Source organism: Pimephales promelas, chromosome 13, assembly GCF_988280905.1.
Source record: "Pimephales promelas chromosome 13, fPimPro1.hap1.1, whole genome shotgun sequence".
Classification (NCBI taxonomy): Eukaryota; Metazoa; Chordata; class Actinopteri; order Cypriniformes; family Leuciscidae; genus Pimephales; species Pimephales promelas.
Genome location: NC_142781.1, coordinates 27725686 through 27739477, shown reverse-complemented (window position 1 = coordinate 27739477; position 13792 = coordinate 27725686). Strand labels below are relative to the sequence as shown.

Sequence of the window (13792 nt, the reverse complement as noted above, 5' to 3'; positions counted from 1 at the left end):
CTCTGAATGTAATATCGTGAGATGTGTTTCTCAGATGTGTACTCATACACACACACACACACACAATCTTGCTCTCTTTGGATGGGTGTTGTCCAAATACCACTTGATGGATGTAAACAGGAGACACTTGCACCTTCCGCAAATACAGATAAGAGTGGTGAAGAATGGAGAGTAAAAAAAAGAAGAATATTTTTCATTTCTTATTTCTTATCAATAATGTACACCCTCACACACAAGCATTCACAAATGCCCACCAATAAACAAATATGCTTAAAATTCACTGTTGACAACACAGAGAACCACATAAACTGAGCAGCATAAATAACATAGACTTAGAGTGAATCCCTGTTCCATAATGGTAGTGCAACACACACATGTATATATATATATATATATATATATATATATATATATATATATATATATATATATACTGCCTTATAACTGCCTTAAATATACGTGGCATTGATTCAACAAGGTGCTGAAAGCATTCTTTCGAAATGTTGGCCCCTATTGATAGGATAGCATCTTGCACTTAATGGCATGAAGCTCCTGTTCCACCACATCCCAAAAATGCTCTATTGGGTTGAGATCTGGTGACTGTGGGGGAATGGTGACTGACATGGTGCATTATCCTGCTGGAAGTAGCCATCAGAGGATGGGTACATGGTGGCCATAAAGGGATGGACATGGTCAAACAATGCTCAGGTAGGCCGTGGCATTTAAACAATGCCCAGTTGGCACTAAGGGGCCTAAAGTGTGCCAAGAAAACATCCTCCACAGACACCATTACACCACCACCAGCAGCCTGCACAGTGGTAACAAGGCATGATAGATCCATGTTCTCATTCTCTTTATGCCAAATTTCAACTCATCTGTTAATATCTATAATCTGAATGTCTCAACAGAAATCGAGACTCATCAGACCAGGCAACATTTTTCAACATTTTTCAGGCAACTCTAGAGCCTAATTGGTCAAATTGAGACTTCATTCATTCACATTTATAATGTTCATTAACTTAAACATGAAAAAGTAATGAGTTGCCATCAAGGAAAAGTCTGCCCGGTGGTTGCCATTAAGAGACAATGCCGAATTGTGATTTTTTCCCCTCTTCCCCAGTGCGATGCTTTTTTTATCATGCTGTTCTGACATCACTTTCTGTCAGGCTGAGTAAGTGAGCTCGTAAGAATCTGCCTCGAGAGATAAAATCACCCATGGACAAAGCTGTAAAACCAGAGATTAAATGCGTCACCAATTCTCTCCTGATTACGGTTTGTCGTTAAAATTTGCAACAGGTCTACCGGCGCTATTATGAATTTGAAGGTAACAGTGAGGTTAGACAATGGAGATTTGTGATCTGAACCAATGTAGATGAGTTATTTTTTATTTTTTATTTTTTATTTTATTTTATTTGATTTTTTTTCTCTCTTTTGTGTTACATGATTTATGACATGATTTCTAAATGACTGACCGAAGAAATAAATAAATACAATACAATACAATACAATACAATACAATACAGTTACCGTCCCTGAGTTGCTTTGGTAAAGTTTTAGCAAATTGCATTCAGGTGGAGGAGGAGAGTAAAGCAGGATGAGAGGTGTAAAGATGAGACGGGAGTGACAGATAAAGGGAGTGAGATGCAGAAAGATGAATGGCTGTCCACAAAGCACTTTGGGTTGAGATGGACTCGGTCTCATTTTTCATGCTTAGGGGAAACAGCAGCAACACTTCTCTCTCATTCTCTGTCCCTCAGTCTTTTCACACCCATCTGACTTTGCGGTACATGAGTCCCCAGTCACTGCATCAATTAAAGGTGTCATCACTGAAAATAGAGCACAACTTGGTATGAATCCACTGCATGTGTGTCACGCTTTTTGTCAGAGCATCTATTTATCACATGCTCACTTTGAGTCATCCTCCAGCTCATCAAACGGACAAAAATCCACATTAGCTGTCACTGAAACATCACAATCCTGGGTTTGTAAGATAGCATTCAGAATTAAATGAGACTAGTTGCATGGCATTTCATTTCACTCAGCATAAGCTATCTAGATAAACCAGGCAGTATCGGTGGTCAAATAAGTTCAAGTCACTGTTATTCTTTACAGCACAAATACGCCTCTTTCTATGTAAATTAGGTTTATTATTTATAGATTGCACCTTATTTACAAAACGCAGTGCTATACCACCCACAGACCGCAGGAGGTAAACAGATTTTTTTATTAAAAAGATATGTTTCTTTACATTTTCTGTTGTTTATGGCAGCATTAATTCATCAAATAAAGATCAAATGATGAAGGGTAGTGAAATAACCAGGCATATTTTAAAAAACGAGTGCATTTTGGCTTTTTAAAGAGGTCGCAGTGGTGGAAGTTCAACGATGCTACAGTTTCAAACAATTATGCCAGATTGTGATAGACTGCTGCATTCTCCTAGCCTGGCTAACAAACAAAACTGGAAATCACTTTTACTCATGTTCATTTTCTAGTATTTGAGGTGTGGTTTACGTACGAATGCCCAGAGCTGTATTATTGGGTGCTACGAAAGTCTATCAAATGTGCCTGTAGCCAATCAGTTCAATGAGACCAAATGACATATGTGGGTCAGAGATTTAGGAGATTTATGTATACACAAAACGTGTTTGTCAATGTCATTGCGTCATTACATCAGTGAAGGTCCGCTTTTGGCGCTACAAAAATGGTAACGTTAGTGCTACTGGTTTGTTCTCATCCTAGGGCGTCATATAGTAACACTTTTGAAATTTCGTCTAAATCCAACGCACATGGCACCCTTTAGCGTCAATATAACACGCACAGAGCTTTGTTCGGTAATGGTAGGTTTAGTACTGGGGTAGGTTTAGGGTTAGACCACTAGGAGGCGCCTTCTGGTCTGACGCTTTAGGCACCCTTTAGCGTCAGTTAGATGACACCCTAGGATCGCGTGTACCCTACCCCCACCCCAGACCTAAACCTAACCGCGTCCTCTAACTGACGCTTTTCCTTTAGCGTCAGTTAGATGATGCCGTAGGATCGCGTAATGTAACTGATGCTAAAGGGCGCCTAAAGCGTCGAATATTGAAGCATGGTCAAAAGGTGACGCCTTGGGGTGAGAATGCGTTGAGTGGAGGGGTCTTGAATCAGCCTGAAGGGGTTGTATTCGCTGTAACAACTGCCTCGCTATACATTTTTCCACTTATAACATGGCTACCTACCAAATAAATCAATTATTTGACACAAAATATTGATTTAAAAAGGAGTTTATTCATTTAAAAACGATTATATTACCGGAGTGAACAACTGCGTCTATAGCAACACGATCAATCCGTTAAAACACATGAAACGGTCAAATATGTGATCAACAAAAAAGGCTAACGTTATATGAAGTGAAAATGAAAAAAAAGTGAATCACCAGTAAAAGGGAACAGCTTCAAATCCCCACTCTGCAAATCAGTTGAGCCCATATGTTTAATGTCAAAACATTAGGCTGTATCAAAAGGTAACTTTTGATAAAGCGTCCGCTGCCATGATAGGTCCATAGATATAAACACACTGCTTCGGTGTGTCGCATATACGTCATCATCGTCTTGCTGCTCCTTCCCCGTTCTGTGATTGGTTCCCTATCTCAGGGGAAAATTTGGTTCATGGTGTCCAGGCTGCCTAGCAGCGTTAATAAAATCGCGCTGCGGCAAGGCACCATGGGGACACCCAGGCTAGCATTCTCCACTGGCAATTCAAAAATCACATTTTTGGGAGCATGTTTGCCGTGTTGCCTAGATTTGCATAATTCCTTTAGTGAATTGGACATTAAAACAATGCAGACAGCATGCAAAAAAAATCAATCAGTGGGTACACTGCATTTCCTCTCCTCTGTATTTTAAAGCAGATTAATCCATAAATTTAGACAGGATTTAAAATAGATAAATGAAAGCAGGTTGAAATTTTTCAAGGTTGAATTGAACCTGGATGGACTTAATTGGTTTTGATGTTATCCTGTGCTACTTTCTCATTACTTTGCCAGGACTTTCTGTAGTAATCATCACTTCCTCCAGCTGCTTTCTCAACATTGAGTTTCAACCTCATAATGTACTTAGATCACAGCACAGATAAAGGCCACAAGGGCTTGGGAGTTTTATTGCTTGATGAAATGAAAAACTAAGACCTTTTCCCACTTGACTGACCAACACCTTCCCATTTTAGCCCACCACACCAATCTCACGCGCACACGCACACTATCTCTTCATGTCGACCAGATTCTACTTTCCTGCTTTTTCTTCCTTTTAGCTGAAACTTTAGCTGTTAAAGGGGTCACCTCTCCCAGCTCATTTCTTGGCAACCATGTGCTTCCAATTGAGTTTTGGAAGAAAGAGAGATAAAGCGATGTTCCAACTCACAGGGTCCCTACATGCTGTTCAGATATCAGAGATGTCCGGAGACGTTTTATAGATCCTAACTTTACCAATAGTTCTGCTCAAACTTTTTCAGTGTGCCCTTGCAGCACCACTTTCTGAGTATGAGACTTAAATTGATTGGTTTATTTGAGTTGTTCCTGGTGTATACTTATGGAATATCATGAAACAGTCATTGGAAGTTTTGGATATGATAAATGGATATGGATATGAACTATTTATGGAATATCATGAAACGGTCATTGGAAGTTTTGGATATGATAAATGGATATGGATATGAACTGTGTATTATGCACTTGCATAATGACTGGTGGGTAAATTTCCCTCTCCACTGCAGAAGTATATTATTTTTAAATATGTAAATGTGTTTTATATAAACACTCATGAATGTAGTAGTAATATGAATGTATTGTGTGCGATTTAGTATTTTATTATACGTTTATTGAACTTGTATATTTATATAATACATAAAATTAATATATTCTATATATCACCGTATTATGCACAGTATGCTTTTATATAATGTATGATCATGATGTCATATATATATATAAATAAAATATATGAAGAGTTCAGATGCAAAAGCCTCTAAATGCCATTTGAAATTTTCTTCTAGAATGGTCATTTTTATCAAGCTTGTATATTTAAGTTCAGTAATTTCACTTAAATGGCAATTAATAAGTAATCTTCAGTGCCATTTAAGTGAAATTACTGAACTTAAATATACAAGCTTGATAAAAATTATCATTTTAGAAGAAAATTTCAAATGGCACTTAGAGGCTTTTGCATCTGAACTCTTCATATATATAAAAATTTACATCTGCATGTTCAGCTGTTATTTCATGACATTGCAGGGCGTTCCAAATGAATATCTCAGTCTGGGAAGTAAAATATCACTTGTTCCCTATGCCATCTGAAGTGCACTTTGGACTGAACAAATAAACTCCCTACGATTTGGAATCTCAATTAATATGCACGGATATAATCGGAATTACATCTGGAGAGCATTTAGTGTATTAAGGACCGGCTAACAGGAATCCCTCTCTCTGCCTTAATGAATTTTTAGTGTAAAGGCTGTCAATAATTGAAGCAATAATTTCTGCCGGCAATGGCTTTAATCAGCATAATGGTTCATTAATGGCTAGATCCCATCTGCCCACTGCTTATGTTGGCAATATCCTTCACATAAACATTTAAGCATAGCTGCTTTGTATACAAGACGTCCTTGAATCACACCAAATATCTAACTTCTCAAATGTACTGTTCTAAACTTTTGAGTTAAAAAATGACAATTTCCGTTTTCAACAGATTCAATCCCTTTGGTAAAAGAACATCTTAATAAATTGCAATGATGCATTATGAATAGTATGCTTTTCTTTTGAGTCTGCTCTTGCACTGGTCGATAAGCAATACATTTAGAAATACATACACATGCTGAATAAGAAGCCAGCGATGCATGAAGAGCTGGGAGAAATCCACCTTGCACCTTTCAGATATTGATTTCCCTAAAACAACAGGCTTTGGAGCATGATAGGTGAGCCCTGGAGTCCTGCATTAATCATAAATTCAGATGCAAAGTTAATGCAATGCAATGCAATGCAGAAAAAAAAGTCAGACATAATGCACTCCAGAACATCTCGTCTCCAGTGTTTAATAAAAACAAATGAGATATTGCTGTGCTAGTAATCTAAACCTGTCTAATATGCAAATACAGTATCGTGAGGGTATAATTTATGAAAGGCCTGAATTCTGCTCCACGAAACACTGTCCCATAATGCCATTATTCCATGTAATGCGAAGAGACACACATTTGTGCTTCGGACAGCCAAATGCCACAGCATTGTATTGTAGGACAGTGTCATTGTGACAAGACCGGACCTGTCGGAGCCCCTTCGTGGCACGGTAACCCTAGCCAATTAAAAATCCCATTTCATCCTCAATAACGCTTTATTCTGGATGGGTGAACTCAGCCCCCTCTGGTTTACACACTGTCTATGGAGTAGGTGCATACTGACTGTGCAAATTAGGCTTGAGTTCTTCTATCTGAGCTGGCCAGCTGGGTAAAGAGAAAGCAGAAGCGATTATCTTCAGCTAAAGTTAATGGAACCAACACAGCAGAACAGGGAATACTCTGTGTGGGAATTAGGATGACAGTTGAGTTTAAACATAGTTAACCTTTAACAGTTTTGTTAGCCGAGATGTCTCATTCAGTTAGTTACAAAAAAACATTCATCAGTGTGGACCCTAAAATAGTGTTGCCGTAAAAAGAACGTAGCCTTGCAGACAAAAATCAACAAAGTTTATAATCTAAATTGCTGTAGGCCCCCATAGATATATACACAAGATGTCGCCTTGGCTACGGCAGTTCATTACAACGAATGCGTCAATAGAGCCGCCATCTTGGAACAGGGGAGCCCCTCCACTTTAATGCATCAGCGTCAATGTAGGCAAACGGAAATAAAATTACCATAAAATCATGAATGCGATTTTTTATTTTTTTTGGTTCGTTCCAATGGATTCGATTGATTGATTCCAGAAAAAAAATGTGGTTCAGATTTAATTCGTGTGACGCATACGCTGCACAAAAGTCTGCCACTATCAATTAATTCGAAGTAAAGGCAGAGATTACCTAGCTACTTCCTATGACAAGACCCCTGTTCCAAGATGGCGGCGGTTTTGACGCATGTTGTGTCATTGACTAAATAAGAAGACTATACAGTATATATTAAATGTAAATAAATAAAAAATAATAATTAAATTTACATAACACAAAAATTCACTTCAAATAAATGCTGTTTTTTAAAACTTTTTTTAAAAAAAAGCAGCACAACTGTTTTCAACATTGATAAGAAATGTTTTTTGAGCAGCAAATCAGCTTATTAAAATGATTTCTGATGAATCACTAAGATGAAGACTAGAGTAATGACTGATGAAAATTCAGCTTTGCCATCATAAAGAATAAATACATTTGAAAATGTATGAAAAAAGAAAAGAGTTATTTTAAATTGTAATAATATTTGTGTTTCCTATTTGTAATTTTGATCAAATAAATGCAGCTTGAACAACTTCAAGCGAATTCCAACCCAAAATTTTTTTTAGAAGTTACACAAGTTAACTACTATTATGATTTCATGGGTTTTAAAGTAAAAAAATAAATAAAAGAAAAGAATTTTTCTAAATACATTAGGAAATCTAATTCGGTCATTCCTGTAATAGTAATTACCTGAATAGCAGTAATAGCTTAGGTGGACCAAAGAACACAAACCAGGGACATTTCAGACCGCACGTTAACACATAGGAGGGTTTTGAATTGTGAAAAGAGCAAACGTGCTGAGCAATCACACCATGGGAGGCATCGCACACGGTTTCTATTTAACGGCACACGCTCGTATATTAAGAGACCTCTGGACCGTCGGCTCTGAAGGCAAAACCTGCTGAGCACAAAAAACATCTCAATCAATACTCTCCTCACAAATGCCTCTGCTAGATTTTCAGCTGAATGTTTGTTGAAGTGTTTTACCTAACTAATGGATTTTTTCCGGTTCCAGCAGTCGCAATCACTACGCGGATTGGTAACAACATTATTTATATCTCATTATACTGTGTTTCAGATGCTACTCATTAATCACAAACCTATTCAAGTGAGAAGCAAGGGTGAACACTAAGTGCATCCAAGATTTTCAGCTTAGATTTGTTAAATGGAGCAAAATCACTTTTTGTATCTTTTTATTCCAGTCTTTCTTTTCCCACTATCACCAAGAAGAGAAATTGTATCACTCCCAACCGTGCACTCTCAAGTCCACCCTCTCTGGGATCCGCTGCTCTAATACCCGAGTCAGGAAAACCCCTACACATGAACAAAGCATCCCTCTCCGGCCTTCTGTTTCAACACGACATAATCCAAGTGGGTGGATGAATCTTGTTTTGAACGCTTGTCTGTTTTGAGAGAGCTCAGTTATATATATATATATTTTTTTTTGTTCTGTTCGAATCAGAGCCAAAAACATGAAATGATGTGAGGGAAAAGCAGAAATACAGCATTGATTGTACTAGTACAAAGGATGTAGACTAAGGCTCCAACAAAAGATTCAGTGCTTTATAAGAGAAATTATGCAAAACAGCAGTGCGATGAGTTCACACTCTGAAGTGGGAGTTCAGAATCACGAGATCCTTGCAGAGTTTGGCACAGAAAACAGAGAAACACATTCTAGTAAAACAGTTCCTTGAGAGAAAATTACCATAATATAAATAGAAATAATATAATAGATGTATTGTTCCAACCACAGAAAGTGTAAAATGCAATTATCACATTTACAACGAAAATTTTGCAATTTAATAGCTTATACGTGAACAAGTACAGATAGTATCCTGTATTGTTTATATGTTCTTTTTTACAAATCCTGCGGTGGAGAATAACAGGGTTTTTGGGGAAGCTAGAAATGCATGGCAGGATGCTGACAGAATGCCATTTAAACCTGCATATAACGGTATTCCTTAAAGAGAGGAATACAGATGACAGTGTAGTGGAGCCAGAGACAGATGAGTTTTTGAGGGGTCCCGCCTCCAAGTTTCATATCAGGTAGGTTGAGTTTTGTGAGCACACACACACACACACACACAAACACACACACACACGGCTGTCTGTTATTGATCTAATACGATGTTCTTTCCACTCACAACAGTAAGTGGAATTTTATGCGTCGAGTCACACTCGCAAATAATAAATAAGCCAAAAAAATGTGTTGATGTTTGTGCTAATATATTACAGCAATAATAATTTGCATCGAATGAGGCTGGATGACTGTAACGTGTGATGAAATATTATTATGAATGCACGAGGAGCAGAAGCACAGTCTTAATAATTCACTGTGTGCGTATTAGTAACTAGAAAAACATCTCATTCTTCACATACAGGCTATAACTGATTGTATCATCAATCTTTATCTTGCGCTCTGCTTGAAGATCTTAATTAAAATTCACTGCTTTACTGTTGCGTTCAAAAATACAGATTTTGGAACAAGGATTTTAAGATTAAATCAAAATCTAAATTGAAACATGCGGTTCTCTGCGAGGTGAGTGTGATAGTGCTTATCGGCAGTCCCTGTCACTTTGGAGCGCAAATTAAACCTCTTTTTCTCTGCTGAGCATGGGGAAACCTCACTTTTTCTCACTAGAAAATTATGTTTTTGCACAAAACAGGGCGTTCTTTGCCGTGTTTTTTTTTTCACCGAGAATCCATAACCTAATTCCTCGATACCTACATAGCCTAACTGAAATGGATAAGTGACTGATTTGAAACACTCTGCATAGCATGCATCATTCAAATAGTGCACAATGTAAGCCAAAGAAAATCAGTAAAACCAGTTCATTACTGACAAACAATGTACAACTATATGTCTCTTCACACCAAGAATGATAAATACAACTATAAATGCTTTTCTAAGAGAATAGCAGAGTCCTCACAGACCAGACGTGAGCGCCAAAACACTTTCCGATGTGATAAAAGGCAAGAAACCATTATAATCAATTATCCTTTTTTTGCAGAAAAGTGCCATAGCACCATTTTTGGGTTCAACAAATAACCTTTCAGTGAACAGGTAAGTATTTTCTCAAATATATTTTAAGAATCTAAAGAACCTTTTTCCACTATAAAGATCTTTTTGTACAGTAAGATCCCATGGATGTTAAAGATTCTTTATGGGACAATAAATGCTAATAAATAACTATTATTTTTAAGATTGACACTGGATGTGGTGCGTTGCGACGTGACAACGCGTTAACTACTTTTTTACATTAAGGTAAATTATTGCATTGCATCTACCTCTGAAAAGACAAGAAAAATCTTCAATCTCAGAATTTGGAATTTCCATCATTATTAATGGGATCGTTAAGGAACAAGAATCACTAAAAGCAATCGGAATTTTCCTTTTGGCTACCCAAATGTAATAATTTTCTTCAAGGGATAGTTTACTCACCATCATGTTGTTCCAAACCAATACGATTTTCGTTCAATCCATCAAGAGGTTTGGGTGAATAGACTTTCAATAGAGGGACAGAAATATCTCAGATTTCATCCATTTTCAAAAAAATGAAAGTCTTATACAACACGAGATTGAATAATCGATGACAAAATCTTCATGTTTGGGTCAACTACACCTTTAAATTATTCGCGATTCCCATACCAAGGTGAGTAAATGAACCATGAAAGGCTCAACTAGATGACTTTTTTCGTTCAATCCATCGAGAGGTTTGGGTGAATAGACTTTCAATAGAGGGACAGAAATATCTCAGATTTCATCCATTTTCAAAAAAATCTTCATTTGTGTTTTAAAGATGAATGAAAGTCTTATACAACACGCGATTGAATAATCGATGACAAAATCTTCATGTTTTGGGTCAACTACACCTTTAAATTATTCACGATTCCCATACCAAGGTGAGTAAATGAACCACGAAAGGCTCAACTGGATGACTTTCCGTTTAAAGGTTTAATTTGAACATGAACTAGTGCACTTCAGATTGCCGCCAAGCGGCACAGAAAACAAACAAACTGAATTCCAGCCTCGATTGCTGGTGTATCAACATGATCACTGCACTCTCAACTGTTCACATCTGCTGGTACACAGAATTTCCATAACGCTTTAAACCAGTACTTCTATTATCAGTATGCTCCCAGAAAAAACATCTGAAATAGAGAATAAAGTTTCAGAGCTAATGGTTTCCAAATGCCGAGATTCTGGTGCAAATTTAATGAGCGTGTGCTCTCTCTGTTCCATAATTGGCTGCTGTTGCAATTTTAAAACCCCACTCGCTCAACATCTCTGGAAGATCGCCATCAGTCACATTCTCTCGTAAACCAAATCAGAGGCACATGAGAGGGAGGAAAACACTCAGTAAAGCATCATCTCTGATTGAGCATAATTGTCCCTCGCCTGAAAAACAGCTTTTGACAGCAAGCTATCTGCACTACACAGCTGCAGTGCTCAAACGCTGGATTTGGCATCGCAGAAGACCCAGGGTAGAGCCAGGCGCCTTTGAGTGCTTGAAAGATATGATGGTGCAGTCCAAAAAGTCATGATCAGGCTTACGATCCAATTACTGACAATCACTTGTTGGTGCATTCAGAATGAAAACCAGTTATGGGTTTCTGGCATATTCAAACGTTTGTTTTAATACATTTACTTTCAGTTTTTACCAACAAGTTCTGTGCGAGATGGGTTTTGAAAACGCATCATCGCTAAGAAAATAAAACTGAAAGTAGCAATGGTCAGCCTAGTGAACACATTTGATAGTAGTATTGTGTCTATTCATCTTTAAAGGGATAGTTCACCCAAAACTGAAGACTTTGTCATCATTCACTAATTATCATGTCATTCCGAACCCGTGTGAGTTTATTTCTTCCATGCGAAAGCAATGGAAGAAAAATTGTAACACACTTTTTAATGAGAGAAGTTGCAATGTCTGATTCAAGAGTGAATCATTCTTTCGAGTGGCATGTTCATTCACAAATTAGACTGATCCTGTTCTCAAGTTCAAAATTGACTCAATGATCTTGTTCCAATGGCTAAAAGCTCAGGGTGAATAATGGTTTTTAAAATGTCTGTTCCTAACACAAAGCTAATAGACTTGTATAGTCATATGAAGCACTTGAATTTTTTTAATGGTGTTTGAATCTTTTTTGGAAGATTAAGAAGCACTTCCAATTGCATTCATGTTCTATGAAAGAAGACATACATGTTTAAAAGAACATGGCATGAGGTTGAGTAAATGGTGACAGAACTTTCATTTTCGAGTGAACTGTTCCTTGAACTCATATTCAGGTTGCTCAGACACCGGGAAAACTTCATTCTGGAGCAGAAATGAGAATTCATCTACTTTTTATGCTGACTTAGCATCTGACAAATGTCGCACATCAAATGGTGTTTATACTCAATCACAGCTATTCAACCCTTTCCTTCAACCGCAATCCTCTAAATTCCTCTTCTGAATGCATTGTGCTACATAAATGCTTGGGTTAAAAATAACTTTCTATTTTCCATTACCTTTTGCACTGCAGAGGTCATGACAGGCTTCATCATTCTGGTGCTCAGGTCGTAATGCAAACTAAAGCTGTTATTTCTCTGCCACTGTACCGACTTTATTGCAGATACACCTAGGTGATCATATCGAAGAGCATCAAATGCATTTAGACTCTGAAAAACAATATGGGAACTAGAGAAAATAAAAGGAGACTTCTTACCCTTCCTTCCTCTGTCTGGCACACCTGAGTAGAGAGAAATAAGAGGTTATAAATTTGAGATTGCAAGCAGGAGACACAAAATAACCAAGAGCCTCAACGGGACAGCAGCGCTTTGATATTCTGATGAGGCTGTGGAGACGAGTCAAGAAATCAGATGTTCGTATCGACTTTGTTTGCATGAGTGAATTTGAAGTGGGAATCAATGATTACCTGTGTGGTGTCCAAATCCCTTTCAATATTAAAAGGGAAATATGAGAGTAAAAGTGGGCTATAGAAATTCAGCATTTTAATAACTGTGGCTACAAAACCACTGATCACATCTTTTTGATATTTTATTTTTTAGTCATATCACCTGACTGTGCTGTAACATGATGGCAAAAAAAAAATACAAGCATATTAAAATGTATAAATATAATAAGCTACTGCTGAATACACTGTTATGGCAACTTATTTTTTACATTACTTTAACATTTACAAATAATTAAAGCAATTTCAACTTTTTTAAATAAAATATTTATATGAGATTCATGAAACAAGATATTCATCTTTTTAAGTCAGTTTAATATAATTTAAGTTGAAATGACTTGTACAACCAAGTTGATTTTACTTAATTTAAAGCAGCAACTGAACTTATGTTTTTAAGTTGAAATGGGTAGACATTTTTACAATGTACATACTTTGAAGGTAATGAATAAAACAAACACATTTAAAAAAATAAAAATAAAATATTAATACGTTTAAAAAATAATAATAATCCGTTTTTTTTTTTTTTTAAAAATAGCTATGTGTGAATAATTCCTTTACAGATATGCAGGAAATGGCCTGCACAGTTATTGTGCTTTCAGGGTCATTCAAACCAATCAGATGCTCTGGTCTAATGTGGGCCTGAAGCCATAATGCTGATATTTATTGCTTTATAGACATCAGAAGAAGAAGATGAACCCAAGGCAGGGAACACATTTCTTCAATATTCTGGAGAGTACAATATATTATATAAACTGGTTATGTGGAAGACAATATTCCCACATATTTGTACTGTACTAGGGAGACATTTTTGCAGAAAATGCTTAGTCTTTTCTCTGAAGACATTCTACTTGAAGATACAGCCTTAGAAGATTAGTTAACCTAAACATGAATGTGTTGA

At 36.9% G+C, this 13792-nt stretch overlaps 1 protein-coding gene across 10 annotated transcripts in view; it reads right to left on the bottom strand.

Moving 5' to 3' along the window:
* The window catches only part of LOC148976858 (myosin heavy chain, fast skeletal muscle-like), a 45072-nt gene that overhangs the window by 3519 nt on the left and 27761 nt on the right, over positions 1-13792 (bottom strand). For 4 of the 10 annotated variants that reach the window (XM_089118798.1, XM_089118808.1, XM_089118804.1 and 1 more), the window contains 3 exons: positions 12649-12672; positions 12452-12561; positions 7737-7840 (listed from right to left, as the gene is read on the bottom strand). Coding sequence is in view for 6 of the 10 variants with exons in the window: in XM_089118804.1 (XP_088974930.1) it covers positions 7778-7840; positions 12452-12561; positions 12649-12672 (197 nt within the window). In the remaining 4 variants the exon portion in view is untranslated. Of the gene's footprint in view, positions 1-7736; positions 7844-12451; positions 12562-12648; positions 12673-13792 lie in introns of all 10 variants that reach the window. The other 6 variants (XM_089118799.1, XM_089118806.1, XM_089118803.1 and 3 more) reach the window with 2 other exon arrangements.